The 16,532-nt window shown below is 60.9% G+C and overlaps 2 protein-coding genes across 7 annotated transcripts in view; both read right to left on the reverse strand.

The window, feature by feature from the left end:
• Positions 1 to 2,095, reverse strand: part of LDB3 (LIM domain binding 3) — a 61,220-nt gene extending 59,125 nt beyond the window's left edge. For 3 of the 5 annotated variants that reach the window (XM_045569041.1, XM_045569044.1, XM_045569040.1), the window contains exons 1-2: positions 1,949 to 2,095; positions 1,734 to 1,849 (exon numbers count right to left, since the gene is read on the reverse strand). In XM_045569041.1, the coding sequence (XP_045424997.1) occupies positions 1,734 to 1,826 (93 nt within the window). In that variant the 5' untranslated portion in view covers positions 1,827 to 1,849; positions 1,949 to 2,095. The remainder of the gene's footprint in view (positions 1 to 1,733; positions 1,850 to 1,948) is intronic. The other 2 variants (XM_045569043.1, XM_045569042.1) reach the window with 2 other exon arrangements.
• Positions 2,096 to 4,463: 2,368 nt separating this feature from the next.
• OPN4 (opsin 4) lies at positions 4,464 to 15,080 on the reverse strand. 2 transcript variants are annotated; one of them, XM_045569045.1, is made up of 11 exons: positions 14,881 to 15,024; positions 13,532 to 13,680; positions 12,934 to 12,963; positions 12,021 to 12,154; positions 11,497 to 11,700; positions 10,653 to 10,824; positions 10,081 to 10,245; positions 9,056 to 9,163; positions 8,063 to 8,243; positions 6,700 to 6,831; positions 4,868 to 4,906 (listed from the first exon to the last, which is right to left on the reverse strand). In XM_045569045.1, the coding sequence occupies exons 1-11, from the start codon at positions 15,022 to 15,024 to the stop codon at positions 4,868 to 4,870; spliced, it is 1,458 nt and encodes a 485-aa protein (XP_045425001.1). The 2 variants fall into 2 exon arrangements, with proteins under 2 accessions (XP_045425002.1, XP_045425001.1); XM_045569046.1 differs by lacking the exon at positions 12,934 to 12,963 and having other exon boundaries at positions 4,464 to 4,906; positions 13,535 to 13,680; positions 14,881 to 15,080.
• Between the last annotated feature and the right edge of the window lie 1,452 nt (positions 15,081 to 16,532).

Raw genomic sequence — 16,532 nt, forward strand, 5'->3', positions numbered from 1 at the left:
TCAAAGATGGGGCAGGGGGCCTTGAGGACAGTGGGGCTGGGGGAGAGGTGGGCTCAGTCCCAGGCACAGGAAGCCAAGGGCCCGTGAGAGGAGGGTGGAGGCCCTACCTTGTACAGGGAGGATCCCTGCAGCCGTGAGGTGGGGACTGGGCAGGGCGGGCGCACCCACTGGGGCTCAAATGCCCACATGACACTATACCACCAAGCAAGGTGTACAAGGCTCTGGGTGTCCGTTTAGTATGGGACCCTGTGCTGTCCAGGGCAGTCAGCCTGGAGGGGTAGAGACTCCAGGTCAGAATAAGCCATGTCTCCAGCTGAAGGACGGAGAGCCAGCCCAGCACCCAGCCTGCAGGAATGCGGCCTCTACGCTGTTACAAGGCTCCCAGGGCATCCCTCGGTGCAGCTTTTACTTCTTGGGGCCCCCCAAGTACAAATGGAACCTCAAGTTCCAAGACCAAGACTGCTCCTCCAATGGGAGCACTGGCCCCTGGCCCCTCTGCCGAGCACCTTCCAGGCCGTGCCTGGCCGTCCACCTCGCTGCCTCCCCCACCCACCGCCCTCCCATCCACAGGCCTATGACAAGTCTCTGCTGCCCTGGGGAAGAAACTGTCTCCTTGTTCCCCCAGTGGGCAGTAAGCTGGGCACCCCTGTCCACCCACCACCCTCCAGTGACAGCGCAGGGGCCTCCCCCTCCCCCTAAGGCCCAGATTAGCACTGCCAGGACTCAGCCGCCAGGTGGGGGTCGTCCTTGCCCCTTGTGTGCCCCGCAGTCCACTCTGAACCTCGGGGCCCTCAGCCCCAGCTCCAGTGACTGCAAGGGAGTCTCTTTGACAAACTCTGAGTGCCTACTACTGTCTAGGTGCTGGGGCCACAGAGATGTTTAAAACAGTGCCTGCTCCTAGACAGCTCCCTCTCTAGCATGTCTCGCCTCCCACCTCTCTGCCATCACTGTCTCCAGCTGAGCAGTAGAGTCACCCAGACAAGCCCATATTCTGTGCCATCCCTGCCAGGTAGTGGTGTTCCCCAGTCACAGACACCGTAGGACACAGGGGCCATATCCCCAGACACGCGTCAGGGGAACAAGATGTGAGGCAGACAGGCAGGCAAAGCAGCCACAGCGGACGGGGAGGAGCTTGGGCAGGTGAGGGAGGAAGGCCCAGCCCCAGAGGCAGACTGTGCGGGGTCCCTCAGCAGTAGGGGGAGGTCTGGGCTGGAGCGAGCGCTGGAGCCCAGTAACCAGTCCAGCCCAGCCCCACACGCAGCAGGGCAGCCAGCGTCAGCCGTCTGTCTGTCCATGCATTCACCCGCCCGTCACCTGCCCTGTCCGTGCTAGGAACGTTCTCTTTCCAAAGCAGCTGCCCACCTCTGGGGAGATGCTCCAGGCTTGGAGGCACCCTGAGCCCACCCTTTCAGGGAAGGGATTAGGAAGGTGCTGTGCTCTCTGTCCAGCTGCCTGTCTGCCCACCCTGAACACTCATCATTTCCTTCACTGTTCAAAACACCTGCCACCTGCCCATGGTGTCTGGCACTTACAACAGGCCAGCCAGCTCAGGTGGGCAAACAGCTGCAGCTGAGACCAGGGGACCAGTCCAGCCCCAGCCCCCAGACTGTGGATGGGGCATGTTCTGCTTTCTGAGAGCCTAAGAGAGGACAGACAGACAGATGGACACACACTCCCTCCTTCGAGTGTGCCCTGCCCCTTCAGGTGCCAGGCTGTGGGCAGTGTGCACTCACCCGGGAGATAGTGAGGGGCATGTTGAAGTCCTTGCCGCCCTGCAGACGGAAGCCCCAGGGCCCGGGCCCGGTCAGAGTCACACTGTAAGACATGCTGGTGCTGACAGCGGCCGCCTCTGTGGACAAAGGGCAGAAAGAGTTGAGTGTGAGGGCACTCACGCACCCCGGCACCCCAGACCACACCTCTGCCCCTGCCCCCCGACCCCCAGCCTTGCCTGCTCCGTCCCTTGCTGCCCGGCCAGGCTGTGCGGAGCTCCTGGGAGGCTCCTAAGAATAGCTGGGAGCGAATGCCATCGACACTGATATCTGCCCTCGGCTGCGCCCATAAATGGACTGTAACCCTACACTGTGCCCGCCCGCCCGCAGCCTCCCAGCGGGTCCACCGTGACTCACGCGGCTAATATAGCCCCTGGGGAGGGGTGTCCAGCACCCAGCACCCCCCAGGGGGAAGGAAGGAGGAACTGTGTAAGTTAGTGACAGTGCTCTGGTCCCCTCTGCCCTCTGGAGAGCCCAGACACTCCCTCTCTCTGCTCAGTGGTACCCACCCCCTTGCCCAAGAGACCGTGGGCTGAGCCCCCTCGGGCCGGGGCTTTGCTGCCCTGTGCTCCCTGCTCAGGACTCTGAGGCTGTGCCTTATTCAACATGGGGTCCTGAAGATGCCTAGGACTGAGCTGAGCCTCCAGCTGGTCTGGAAGAAGCTTCAGCTTAGACCTGTGATTGGCCCAGGCTTGTCCAGCCATAAAAGTGATCATATAATAACAGCAGCCCTGGGCACAGCCAAGCTCAGCACAGAGCCTTCATGCCGTTATCCCCGTGGACCCTGAGGGGCTGCCACCCTGGCCTGCAGGAAACAAGGCTCAGGGAGGTTAGATGACTTTTCCAAGGTCACATGGGGCGGACCCAGGCTCTTTCCTATGGGACTCATGCCAGATAATAGGCTCCCAGGGGGCTGCAGATGCCTCCCAAAGCCTTGGCCCTGGGGGACTGGGCCCCTGCCTACACCCCTTGGCACAGGGTCTGAAGGCAGGTCTGGAGCAGGCCCACTGCGCACCACCCCCCCGCCAGCCCCCTGGGGACCCAGTCAGTTGTTCCTGGCTTTCCTGTCTCATTTGTGCTCTGGAAAACTTGACAGCAGCATGGAAAGCTCCAGCTGCCAGTGCTGCACGCCAGGCCCCTGTGCCCTTTGCACAGGAATGGCAGGGGGCAGGGAAGGGAGGAGGAGATACCACTTGCTCAGCTGCTAGGACACAGGGCCAGAAGGGGCAGAGAGGGGGAAGAGTGTGTGGCGTGTTCAGCCCATACCCAGAGACAGTGTGTTCTGGGTGGGAGCCTCAGCCCCTCAGGACTCCTGCCAGTGTGGTCTTTGGACCAAGCCATTTCCCAAGAAAGACCTCAGGACTTGTGTGGTCTAGAAATAGATCAAGGCCCACCCTGGCTCCCTGGCTAGGGAAACTGAGGCTCAGGGAAGGCAAGTGGGTTGGCTGCTTGCTGGCCCTCTAGGAGGGCTCTGAGCTGGGCCCCGAAGAGTCAGTGCAGGCCTGGGCTGAGTAATTGCCCTGCTGCCGGCCCTCCAGCCTCACACCTGGGGCCTGGTGCAGGCAAGGTACATGGCAGGAGAGCCCACATTACAGGGTCATTTGGTAACTTGCCCAAGGTCACAAAAATATCAAATGGAAGAAGCCAGGGAGGGACCTGTGTTCTCCTCTCACTTCACCACCTCCTCCGCCCTGTGCCATGCATCGCAGCCTGTCCTCCCAGCCTGTCCTGGCCCAGGAGACCAGCAGCTCACAGCCAGCATCCAAGTCCCTTCCCCAAACCATTCCCTGCCCCTCCCTGCAAGGCCCCTGCCATCCATTCCTAGCAGCAGCCTTATCCCCCTTCCTAGGGGTGTCTGTCCTGCGGGGCTGGGAGCCCCCAGCAGCAGGACGTGACGGTGTTGGGAGGAAGGCACCGACCCTGCATGAGGAGTGGGAGCCCAGGGGAGGCTGTACCTGGAGCTGCAGGCTCTTTCTCTGGACTCTGGCCCTGCCTGATGCTCGCCTCTGGGGAAGGGAGCGGTGGCAGCAGGATGCTCTTAAAGGGGAAGGCTGGCCTCCCTGCATCTGCCTCCCCTGGGAGACCCAAGGCCAGTCGGAGAGCAGCTGGTACCCGTGGCTGGGCGGGGCTCAGCAGCTTCTTGGGGAGTGGGGGTGGGGGCCAGCCTGGCCTTTGTCCCTCCTCTTCTATGCCCTCTGCAGTTTGAAGTGGGCTTTCCGAGTGAGAGTCCCAAGGTGGGGGACAGAGGGAAGGGAGGAAGCGAAGCTGCCGGAGGCATCAGAGGCCAGTCCCTGCTTCTCTCTCCCATCACAGCACCAACAGGAAGAGACCATGTTTGTCGGAGGAGACCTTCTCTGCTTTTTATTTTCCTCTACCCTGTCAGAGCCACGCAGCCGTGGGATGAACTTAGACCACTGATTTGAAACAAATCTCAGGTGCAGAGTGTGCACGCATGTGCGTGGTGTGTGTACAAATAGGTACCTATGGGAGCATGTGTCTGCAAATGCCGTGTGACCGAGAGTGTGGGCTTCGGTGGGAATGTCCGCCAGGGAAGCATCCGAGGTGAGTAACTGTTTCCAGTGCGCAAAGTGAGCGGGAGCCTAAGCTGGGGGAAAAAGCTCGAGGTGAGTAACTGTTTCCAGTGCGCAAAGTGAGGTCCATGCTTTGACTGCTGGCAGTGGGAGACGCAGGGCAGGCCTTCCCGGGCCAGTGACATGCCCAGCCTGGGCACGGAGGCTGGCCGAGATGCCTCGCTCATAAATAGCTGGTGTCCTCCGGAGCCATCACCATTGTCTTCCCTGAACAATTGCAGCACACAGCATTTGAGGAGGGGCAGACGACTCCAGGAAGCAGGAGGGCCTGGGCACACGCTCTTCGGGCTGAGCCCAGGGTCTGGCTACTGAGCTGGGAAGTGGTTGCAGAGCACGTAGCCAGGCAGGAGTGGTGTGAGGACAGGACGTGAGGCTGAGGCTGTGAGTCTGGCACAGCGCAGGTGACAGGGCCACTTCCAAAGTCTGCAGGCTCACAGAGTAATCCTGGGTCTATGTGTATGAGGGGGCTGGACATGTCCCAGAAGAAAGAGGGAACCAATGGGCATCCTACATCCTGGGGTCCATGCAGGGGAGCAGCCCCTTGGTCTGCAAACAAACAGCACACATCTGTTTAGCCTGAGGAGCACCCCACTGGGAGCAGTCTCCCGATGACCAGCCACACCTGGGTCACCAAAAGGTGAAGGGAGGTGGTGTAGAAGGGCCAGCTTGCATCCCGGGTCAGGATGGGCCTTCCTGGAGACCACATCTTGGAGTAGGAGCCAGCAATGTCCAAGGCTGCCTGCAAAGTGTCTCTGGGGATGGTGCCCAGGCCCTTGGACTCCCGGGGTCTGGACCAAGTTCACCCTTACTCCACCATACAGTTCCCTCTGGTGTCTCCTCTCACCCCTGCTGCCCTTAAACAAGTCATTCCTTGCCTGCGCTTGGGGCACCAGCTTCCTTTGATCTTCACCGGGCAAAGCTGACCCAACCCCTTCCAGGGCTTCCTGTCCCAGGGTCAGGTCTGGAGACCCCCAGGCCAGTCCCTGATTGGGACCGCTCCTACCACGTCCTGCCCTCTTCCCTTCCCCTATGTCCCCCATTGCCATCCCATTCTGGGACATGCTGAGCTCCCTCCCCTGCAATCCCTGCACTTGCACAGGCTGTTCCTGGACGGCTCAGTGCTCCACCCCCCAACCTCCACTGCCTGGAGATCCGCTGCACCTCCGCCTCCCACCGGGGGGACTTGCCTCTGCTTTCAGGACCCTGTGTGCTCACCCTCCCCCCATGGCAGCGCTTATCACACGTGTTTGGTGACTGGTGATGGCTGGCCCTCCCTGTCCACACCCCACCCCAGCCCAGCACCCCTCCAGGACGGACACTGTGCCTTTTATCATTGCCTGGCCAGCCTAGAAGTCACAGCCAGGCCTGTGTCCTGGCCTTTGTGGCCACGCACAGTGCCCAGGCTCTGGGACAGGGAGCAGTGCCCCGTTGGAGAGAATGCTGGGAGAGGCAGAGGGCAGCCCTGAGCCCCCCTCTCATGGACATGCAGGGGCACAGCACTGGGGAAGGAGGCAGGAATGTGCCTTTGGTCTCTGGCAGGCTGGGGAAGCCTGAGAGAGCCCAGGAGCCCACCTGGGGTGTTGTGTGGGTGTGAGAGGAGGGGAGGGGTGGGGAGCTGTCAGCTGAGGGGGAAGGGCTGCCTGGGGGCCTGTGCACACGGTATTTCCAGTGTTCCAGAATATGGCCTTCTCTAATCGCCATCGACATTCCGTTCCATAGGCACTTGGGCTGACAGCTGGCCTTCTTTTAATAGCCACAAGTATTCTGGGTGACATCCTGCTTTCAGGGCATTCATGGTGAGCACATACAGAGCTTGCAGCCCCCTTCTCCCCAGGTACGTCTAACTTCCCAATCACACAGAGAGGTGCACACCACCCACACCTTAGAGCAGACACACTGGGGCACACTCGGTCACATGTCCTGGGGTATCATAGTGACAGAGAGGTATTTGAGGCACATGGTCACACACATACAGGAGTTACGCTCCTCTGGCTGCAGACCACACACCCCCATGGACACACACTTTCACACACGCTGTCCGTTTCTCATGGTACAACACAGCCAGCAGCACCACTGCTACATGCGTGCACAGTTAGAGTCGCACAGTCACACACAGACACACCCAAGAGCAGTCACAGACCACACACAGCTCCTGCTCAGAGCATCTTGGAGTCACAGAGCCCCAGGTGGGCAAGGGAAAGCTGTGAGGTGTGGGGAGGGGGCGATTCCCGAGGCACTGGGTCTGACAGAGAACAGGCCCCGCCTCTCCTGGCCACTCCCTGGGCTACTGGCATTAGCCCCCACCCCTTTATAGATCGGCAGGCACTGGGCCCAGTCACCTTCCCTGGAGTCTCAGCTTCCCGTCCCTGGGCCTTGATTTCCATGTCCTCCAGGCCCTGACCATAGGGGCACCGCCCACTCACTCGCGGGGCGGCCCCCCATGTGGCTGCTGCCTCCATGTCCATCCAGCCCTAGGGAAGGTGGAGAGTGCTTGTGAGGCGAGGGGACAGCCCGTAGCTTTGCTCCTGCCCCTCCCCCACCAGGCCCTCCTCCATCCTCCCCACAGATAATTCATCCCAGGAGGCCCAGGACACCGTTTGCACAGTTACCGGTCACCAAAGCCCTGCAAATTGTGCGTGTCTGTGCCAGGGTGTGTGTGTGTGTGCCCGTGTGTGTGCCCACATGTCCACATGCACACCCTCCTAAGCACGTGGGTGTTTATGTTTCTGGGTAGACGGGTGGTCTTCACGAGGGTCGAGGCCTCTGTTAGCAGATTAGATTTACTCCTCATTTATTGTTCACTGCAGTGGTTCAGGTAAGGGAGGAATTGTCGCCCCTGACAGTTCCTCCCTCAGCCCCTGAACCAAGACCCCTGGGGCCAGGGAAGAGGGAGGAGATTGCTGGCCCGTCCGTCAGTGGCAGCTGTCAGTGAGGTCCAAAGAGGGCCTTGTGGACAGAATGATGGAGGAGCCTAAGTGTGGCCAGGGTCAGGTGCCCATGGTGCAGGGAGCTTTCTTGGGGATATCCAGGGGCAGCTGCAGGCCCAGGGAGGGCTGCCAGGCTGGAGGCTCCCAGGGCCAACACAGCTGTGGGGTCAGTACCCATCCCTGGGCACACCCACTGCCCCCTGGCCAGTGTTGGATGTAGAGACAGACAACTTTCCCTTCCAGAGAAGGACATGAAGGCTCAGAGGGGTGAGGGACCTGCCTGAGCTCACACGGTGCAGATGTGCTAGGCTGAGGTCAAAGCCAGGTCTCCCAACTCCAGGGCCAGCCCTCCTTACGCTGCCTCCGGTGGGCCCTTCAAGGCTCCCAGGAGGAGGGGCTGAGCGCTGAGAACAAGGGCCCCGAGCTAGCTCTTGCTCTGTCTCTGTTGAAGCCCATCCAGGGCCAGAAACACTAATCTTTTCAGGCTGTGGCTCTAAAGATGGTGTCTGCAAGGAAATGAGCAGGTCTGGAGCTAGAAGCCCCCAGGCCAACCCATGCCCTCTCTGGCCCCAGTGCCCCCACCTGTTGGGGAGAAGGATGCACAGCAACCTCCATGACGGGTGGGGAGGGACTCTTCCTGCTAGCGTCCCAGCGTCCTGAGGGTCCCTGAGTTCCAGAGGCAACCTGCCAGGGCCCGTGTCTCCCATCCCCAAGCCCGAGGGCTGGTTGAGGAAGGCATGGTCAGGTGTGAGCCAGTGATGGCCCATGTCCTTACCATGTCATTCTCAGAGCCCAGAGACTCCTGGCGCCTCCGTCCAGAGATCCAGCTGAGGTCGGACGCCTGGCTGCTCAGCGTGGAGCGGTGGGTGGAGCGGTAGCTGGGGTAGGGGTGACTGTGCTGGCGTGACACGCCCAGCAGCACCCCCAGGCAGGGCAGGTGCTGGGCAATGGCCACCCTGCAGGGTCCACACATCGGATTAGGGTGACAGCCACGAAGAGTGGGACAGATGGACAGACAGGGCTGATGTGGGGGACAGAGAGCTGCGGCGGAAGAGGGGAGGTTCAGACACTGGGGTTATGAGGACACAGAGAGACATTGGGAGCCTCAGGAAGTAATGAGGATGGACAGATAGATGCTGGGCAGTAGGCTTGGGGGGACAGCCTGGGTAACAGGTTCAGCGGGTGGATGTCCGCTCCAGCCCTCAAGTGGCTGGCCCAAGCCACATCTCTGGGAATGGGGACCAGGGACTCTCCTGAGCAGCCTCTGTGCCCGACGGGCTTAGGCTGGCAGCTGGCTTCGGGAGGGCAGTGAGTGACTGACACCACCAGGCAAGAGAGAGAACTAAGGCAGAGGCGGCCTGGCTGGCCGACTGTCAGGAGAGTGCCCAGCCAGAACCACCCACGGCCACCAGGGCCCTTGAGACAGAGCTGAGAGCTCCCTGCTGTGGTCTGTCCAGGATGTCACCATCCGGGGGACTTGACTTTACAGGGTCAGTGCCACTGATCAGCCGTCCTGGCTGCCCGACACCCTGGCTCCAAAGAGCCCACAGTTAGTATGGTCATTGCCCAGGGAGCCTTGACGTCCCTCAAGGCTGAGCCTCTGGGAACTCCAGACCCCACCCAGTGTGGCTGGCTGCTCCCCGCTGCTAGTGGCCACCACCCAACGCACACACAAGAGTCAGGAAAGATGGCAACCTCCGTCCCCATCTGCAGGCCCAGGCCCTCTGGGCCCAGGGGTGTGGCCCTGGGGTGTGGGAGAGTGCCGCACCTGTACTTGGGGTGGGTGATGGCGTAAATGATGGGGTTGTGGATGGCAGAGGCCTTGGCGATGACAGCTGGCACGGAGTGCATGTAGGGCGTCAGGACGTGCGAGTACCTAGGGCAGAGAAGGTGCGGTCCCCATGCCAGCTGGTTCTCCCGATGAACCTCCTTCCTCTGGGCCAGGTCCTGCCAAGGCCCAAACCTTGGCCCAGCCCAAACCAGCCCAGCTAAGTCCACCCCACAGGGAGGAACTGGGAGAGTTCTGATCTGCGGGGAGCGGGAGGGAGCTGGGGGCAGTTAAGGGTGCTGCTCCGAGGAAGATGCGCCAGGCCTGGGGGGAGGTTCGCCAGGTCCACTATCCCCTGGAGCCTGTGCTGCTGGCAATACCTCCCCTTTCCCCTGTTGACCCTGGCCTCAGACCCTCTGCCCAGCTCTTCCCACACTCTGCCCCAGCCCTGATGCCCACTGCTCCCCCGGATCTTGTACAGAAACCCCACGGTAGGGCCCAAAGGGGACTGGGCCATTCCTACACAAGAAGGTCCCATACCCAAACATTTTAAAGGTTTAATAGCCCTCACTGTCCCCAAAGTGCTGCCGAAGTCTAGTTGCCATCCCTGCTGCCACAGATGTCAAAGTCCCCAGACTCGAGCCACAAGGGACTAGAAGGCAGCTCTCAGGATCCATTTCTGGAGGTAGGCAGCACCCCTGGCTATGTGCCCCACAGCTGGGCAAAGAGGGAACCGAAACCTTGGGAGAACTGCATGTTCCCAAGGGGGCTGGCAGGCCCTCAGGCCAAATCCGGCGTGGCCCAGCGCTCCCCCTGCATGTGGCATGGTGCCTCCAGGAACTGGGCAGCCTCCCACCCTGGGCAGCCTCCCACCCTCTCTCCGAAGGGAGAACAAAGCTGTGAGGCTGGACTTAGGGTATGAGGGCGGCTGGCGCAGGTTGGGCTGGGTGGGAGCGGCTGCCCAGGGTTCCCGCCCCCTCCCCACCCCTACAGCCTCTGCCCTAGGCCCCTTGGCCTCTGCTCACCCAGCAAAGGCCACCAGAGCCACAGCACTGTAGGGGGCCCAGGAGAGCACGAAGAGGAGGATGACCAGCAGCATGATCTTGGCCATCTTCCACTCGTTCTGCAGCCGCTGCCGCTGCCGTGGGGACTCACTGGTGCCCTTGGAGGCCCCGAAGGTCTGGAGAGCCCTAGGAAGGGCACATAGTGTGGGTCTGACCCCACTCGGGTTGCAGCGAGTGCCAGGGTCACAACTACTGCCCGGGAGCCTCCCTGGACCACCCTTGGGGGCACTTGAGAGGGGGTCATTCCTTCCAGCACAGGTAGCCCTGATTTCTAGAAAGTTCCCCATGACGTCAGGCCTCAGCTGCCTCCCTGTGGTTCTACCTGTGGCACCATCTCTGTCCCCTCAGCCCCTGCCTAAAAGCACTGCTTCAGAAGGCCTTGTTTCCTGAGCCTTCCCCAGGCACTCCTACCCATAAGCACGTGCTCAGCTTGTCTTTGCTGCCTGGAGCGGGGGCGCTGTGGTGGGCGGGCGTAGACGTGAGTGGTGGGGCAGGGGCGGCCGAGCCCCTCCTCCACACCCACCCTTACTTACTGTCCCGTCTCTCGGATGGCCCTGAAGATGAAGATGTAGCAGTAGATGATGACAAGCAGGGGCAGGAAGAACACGAAGCAACAGAGAAGCATGGTGTAGGCGCGTACGGACGGCGTGAAGGTCATGTAGTCCCAGGAACAGGATGTCAGCAGCCCCTCTGGCACGTAGGCGCCTGGGAGCCAGGGGAGGCGCTCAGGATTCAGGGTGGCACTGACTAGGGCTCCTTATAGGACAGGGGCTTTGCATGTGGGGTTTGGGGGGCCCAAACACAGCCCTGGCCCCAGCCCCAGCCCCAGCCCTGCCTTGCGCAGCAAGGAAGCCTGGGGCAGTTGGGGGACCTGGAAGAGACCTTTCCAAGCTGGTTCTGGCAGGGGCACCAGCTCAGGAGATAGTAAGCAAAGCCCACTGCCGCCCATTTTTGCCAGATTGAAGCAGAGACCTCATCATTCCCAGGGTCAGGCTCACCAAGCCTTCAGCCAGCAGCCGGGCTTGCCCCCGAGGGCTGGCGCCTTGCCGCTCACTCCTCTGCCTGCTGAGACCTCACGTCCCAGCCTCTGCCTCGTCTGACACACTGCAAACCCAGCATCAGCTGCGCTTGTCACTTCACCCCACACAGGAACCTTCTGTATTTGGGGACAGTCTGCCCAAAGTGATCGTTTGGCCCTGATGGGACAGCCTCAGTTTCCCCTTCTGCTAGTCATGTCCACTGAATGTCTGTCTGACTTGAGGCTCAGGTGGTCCCTGGGCCCCTCTTCTAGCCGGCTGACCCACGTTCACCTACTTCCCCTTGAACGTGCCCCTCCCAGCCTACCCGCCCCTCTCCCAGTGCCACCTGCCCACTCACTCCAGCCAAAGAAGGGTGGCAGACTCCAGGCCAGGGCATAGAGCCAGACGCCCAGCAGGACAAGCCCCGCCCGTCTCTTGGATGCCGCGCCGACAGTGGCCAACGGGCGCGTGATCACCAGGTAGCGGTCCAGGGCGATGGCCGTCAGGGTGATCATGGAGGAGATGCCAAAGAGAGCTCCACAGAAGGCATAGAACTCGCAGCCTGTGGGCACAGCCCCTGGCCCTGAGTCCTCTGGAGGGAGGGTCTGAGGATGGAGTGTCCTGGACTCCGGCCCTCATCTCGCAGGAAGAGCAGGCCCAAGCACTCGCCACCCTGTCCACCTGCCACATCTGGCTGAGGCTGGTGGAGGCCTCAGGACCAGAACCCAAGTTTTCCCTTCTTACTCCCTCATGGGACTGAGGGCAGCCACCCACTCTCTGCCTGAGAAGAGCCTATCCCCTCATCTGGGCCACCCTCCACTGTGGGCGTTCCGCATCCACGGCCTCCTCCCCCTCCAGCTACAGGGAGCTCCAAGTGTCTACCTGCCTCCCCAAAGAGCCACTGTTTATAGAGGCTGCTGGCGAAGAAGACAGGGGCCTGGGTGACGGACATGAGGAAGTCGCTGACTGCGAGGTTGATAACGAACATGTTGGCAGGCGTCCGGAGGCTTCTGCTCCTGTGAGAGTCAGAAGCTGTTAGGAGGTGCTTCCCAGCACCTCTGGGGCTCACCCCCACCATGCATGTGCACATACATGCCACACACATGTGCACACATGCAGGTGCTGCACCCGCATGCACACGTGTGCATGCAGACACACACAAGCTGCCGGGGCACAGACCTGTCCCACTGTCCAGCAGGTACCAGCTGAGCAGCTGTTGAACCCAGAGCCAGGGACTGAGTGGCAGCCCCCAAGGCATCCCCTCAGAAGGAAGCGGGACAGCCATGCCTCTCCAGAGCTGGCTCTTGAGTCTGGGCCGTTTCCGAGTCTTGCCCTCTGGGTCCCTCACCTGCTCTCCTTGGACAAACCTCCTTTCGGGAATCCCTCCAGGCCAAGGTCTCCCTAGTGGCGTCACCCCCGCTCCTCCTCCTGAGTGCCCTTATTGTGCCTTCCCGAGGTTTCTCATGCCTCCCTCCTCCTCTGGCACCCCTCCCATCTCCATCTTCCAGGGCCATGTCAGGCCTGGGCCTGCCGGCCGCAGCTGTCTCTGCAGTCCTCGTCCTTGCAGGTGGCAAGGGGCAGAGGAGCTGACGACGGTGTACCATGGGTCAGGCACTGTCATCATCCATTTTTGCATCTTCCCTGAAGGAGGCACTATTATCCCCATTTTCCAGATAAGAACCCTCCTGAGGGACCCACTTGTAAAGTGACTTGCTCCAGATTACAAAACCCAGTAAAGTGGCACAGCAAGGATGGGAATACTCATTTACGGGGCAATGCACATGTGTGAACTTACTGAGTCACCATAGTCACTCCATGAAGTAAATCACAGTTCCGTTTTGCAGATAAGAAAAGTGAGCTCCAAGAGCAGAAATGAGGTCCCCAGTCCTGCAGCCAGCAGGTGGTACAGCCAGGGGCTGTGTGACCCCGAGGTCTGCACTCACTTGTCCGCCTGTCTGTCTCAGCCATTCAGCCCACCAGGGGGACAGAGGGGAGAGAAGCTGGGGGTGGTTTCCAGGGATGTTTGAGGGGCTTAAGGATCCTGGTACCCAGGACTGTCTTCAAGGCAGAGGGAGGATGCCCTTGGGGCAGGTGAGAGCAGGGCAGAATGGGCAGGGACCCAAGAGTCCTGGGGACAGCTGCCCTCCATAGAGGGTGTGCCTGGGCCCCAAATGGCATGTGCCATTCAAGCTTCCCTGGACCATGTTTTGGCCCCTTCTCTGGCTTTGAGGAAAGCCTGGGGCTGAGACCATTGAGGGTGTGGCCCTGCCCTCCCCGCCTAGCCTCAACAGTGCCCTGGCCGGAGCTGGTACCAATGTTCTTGCCCTCATGTTCTGCCCTGTCTTGGCATGGCTGCCACCCTCAGTGCCCTGGGCCCAGAGCCACCAACCAGCCACCTGCAGAAGGTGTAGATGACAGTCAGATTGCCCAGCATCCCCGTGAGCCCCACCAGCAAGATCACCGTGCCCAGGGTATAGTGGGCGTGGTCTGGAACGTCAACCGTGGGGAAGGGGACCCGGGCAGCAGCCCAAGCCCCAGCGGCCTGTGGAGAAACAGAGAAATGAGGAATCACATTATCCCCTGTCACCTTCAAATAGCTCTGAGAAGGCAGAGTTAGGATTCCTAATAGGGCAGATGGGGAAAATGAGGCTCAGAGTGGCAAAGCTACTTGCCCACACAGCTGGCAAGTGGCCAAGCAGAGTGGAAGTCCAACTTAAAAGTGTCTTTCTAAAGTGGAGCCCAAGCACCTACACCACGGCACAGAGGCACAAGCCTTCTAGGAGTGGGCCCAGATCACCTGCTGGAGGCCGGTGGGACAGACAGATCTGTGCCTGGCAAGCAGGGACATGGCTTGGGTAACCCTATCTTTCCTTGAGGAGAAGCCAGAGCCAACTCCTGGGTGCATCCTCCCCACTCCAAGTGCCCAAGACAGGCAGCAGTGCCCTAGGCCTCTCCAGATGCTGGCGGGAGAGTTGGGTGGAGCCGTCTTCTCAGGAGTCCCCCGCCCCACCAAGCCTTAAAGGAGAGGTTGCATTCTCTGCAGCATGACTGAGAGGGGCTGGCCTTGAGAGAGGGAAAGAATGCCTTTAGAAAGAAAGCTTGGGCCTCCCAGGGTCACTGATGGGAGGTCATGACCCTAAGAGGTGAGTACAAAGGCATTTAAATGCCCCTCCTACCCTAATCCCTTTCTGGGGATGAGGGGGGTAGCCTGGTCCTGCCCTGGAGGCCCCTAGAGCAGCCAGAGTCCAGGACCTGGACCAGCACCCCAGCATCCTGAGGGTGCCCCCAGCCCTCCTCAGGTAACAGTGGAGTTGGTGGAGTATGGTCCTGGGCCCTGGCTAGGGCGACGGAGGCAGCAGAAGGCACCCAACACCTCACTGTGGGCTGGACAAATCCAGAGGCCTAAGTTATGCCCACCTCTCTGGAAGGCTCCGTGGGCATCCAACCAACTTCTGAAGGGATTGGATGCAGCCAAGGACAGGTCTGGCCATTCCAGCCCCTGTGCTCAGGGCTGGCCACTGTAGTCCTCGGTTGCTCTCCAAGGGGGAGGACACTGCTTGCACTCTCCTCTCCCGTCCCCTTTGTGTCGGGCAGGCTCAGAAAGGTCCAACAACGTGCCTGGGGCCCCATGCAGAATTCAGCCTTTTCCCATCTGCCTGTCAAAGCCCCTGTGCATGCCCAGGAGGGGGACCGGAAGCGGGCAGGGAAGCCTCTGTGCATGCATACGCTCGCCCAGGCTTACCGTGGGGCTGGCAGGCAGCAGCTGGCCCAGGCTGGAGACGCTGCTCTGGGAGCTGTCCCCCCTGCTGGGCAGGGCTGGGGTGGCCACACAGCTGGGCTCCTGGGCTGGGCTCGGCAGCACTCTTGGCCCTGAAGGAGGGTTCATTCTGAGTTCAGGTGCTCCTTGGTTGAGCCCACAGAGAAGTCAAGGGCATGGGGAGCTCAGGACTCTAGCTGGGCCCAGCCTCCCAACGTCCCTCCCTCCGCAGCACCCCTGCTCAGCTCGCTGCCTGCTCCCAGCCCGGAGCTGCTCTGTGTCCGGTGAAGCGCAAAGCACTGAGTGTCACAGTTATGGTAATTCACAGCCACAGGGGCCATCCCCCCCCCTTAAGTAGCGGTGCGGGGAGCTGCACATGCTCAGTCCAAGGTCCCTGGGTGTCCGTCCGCAAAGGTCTGATGACAGTAGCATGAAAGTGTGTGTGTTTCGGGGGGGAGTGCTGGGCTCGGGCTCCTAGACATTGGGCAGGAGGCTTTATCCTCCGCTCTGACCAGTCTCTGCTGTTTCTTCCCTGAACTCAGCAGTCACAGCCTGTGCCACCCCCGACCCCCCAGAGCCGTCCGTGGGCAGGCGAGCCTGTGCAGCGTGGCCTCCCCTTTCCACGGTGGGCCCTGCCCCCCCCCCCCGTCTGGCCCCCATGAGTCCATGGCATCCTCACAACCACCCTGCACAGAGCCAAGGCTGCTCACCCATTCGCAGGTGAAGGGGATGAGCCGGGATGTGGCAGGGTGAGATGGGATCACAAGGCATTTTTTGTTTGCTGTTTTTTTATAATAAACTTTTTAATGGAAGTATAAAGATAAAAAAAAAAAATACCCACTGGAAGGGACCTGGGAACTCACCCAGGCCTGTAAGCCTGGCCCCAGATGACCGAATGTCGGAGGTGGAGGGGACGCCAGGCCTGTACCGCACCCCCTCTTACGGGAGGCAGCAGGAGCTGGCGGTGGGGAGCCTGGGCTGGGGAGGAAGGAGGCTGGGCGCTCTTTCCAGAAGGGCTGCTCCGCTGGGCCAGCCACGGGCCGCGTTCTGGGGGGCTGACCAGGCAGGGTCTGTAGGGCTTCCAGGGACGTCCTACTTGGGGGCTGTGTCCTGAGACACTGCTGAAATGTGTGGAGCCCTGGAGCGGAAAGACAAGCAGCTCCTCTCCCCGGGGTCCCCCCAGTCTTTACAAACAGTTGTCCTAGAGCCCCAGGTGGGCTGGGGGGCACAGTGCCAGCAGATGCCCGCCCGCAGGCAGATTTCCTCCTGAAGCCCCTCCACTTCAGGCCTTTGGCTCCAGGGACTCACTGAGGGGTGGGTGAGGCTGAGGGACCGGCTTTGCTTTCTGTCCTTAAGGTGAGTGTGGACGTGCCAGGTGGACGTGCCAGCTGCTTGCTTTTGAATATGAGGGTTTTCCAATTCCTCTCAGCTGGGAGCAATTCTGAGTGGACACAAAGTCCCATTCAACATCCGACTCCGCTTTCCGAGCTGACGTAGCTGGCAGGGGGGTGGGGGGTCCCAGGGAAGTGTTTGTCAGTTACACAGGCCAGGGAGTCACACACCCAGGGCACCACGGGCCTCAAAGCAGCATCTCAAAGAAAGGTCCAAGGAATTGGATCCCCCATGCTCCCTTGACA

This window comes from Lemur catta, chromosome 14 (assembly GCF_020740605.2).
Source record: "Lemur catta isolate mLemCat1 chromosome 14, mLemCat1.pri, whole genome shotgun sequence".
Lineage (NCBI taxonomy): Eukaryota > Metazoa > Chordata > Mammalia > Primates > Lemuridae > Lemur > Lemur catta.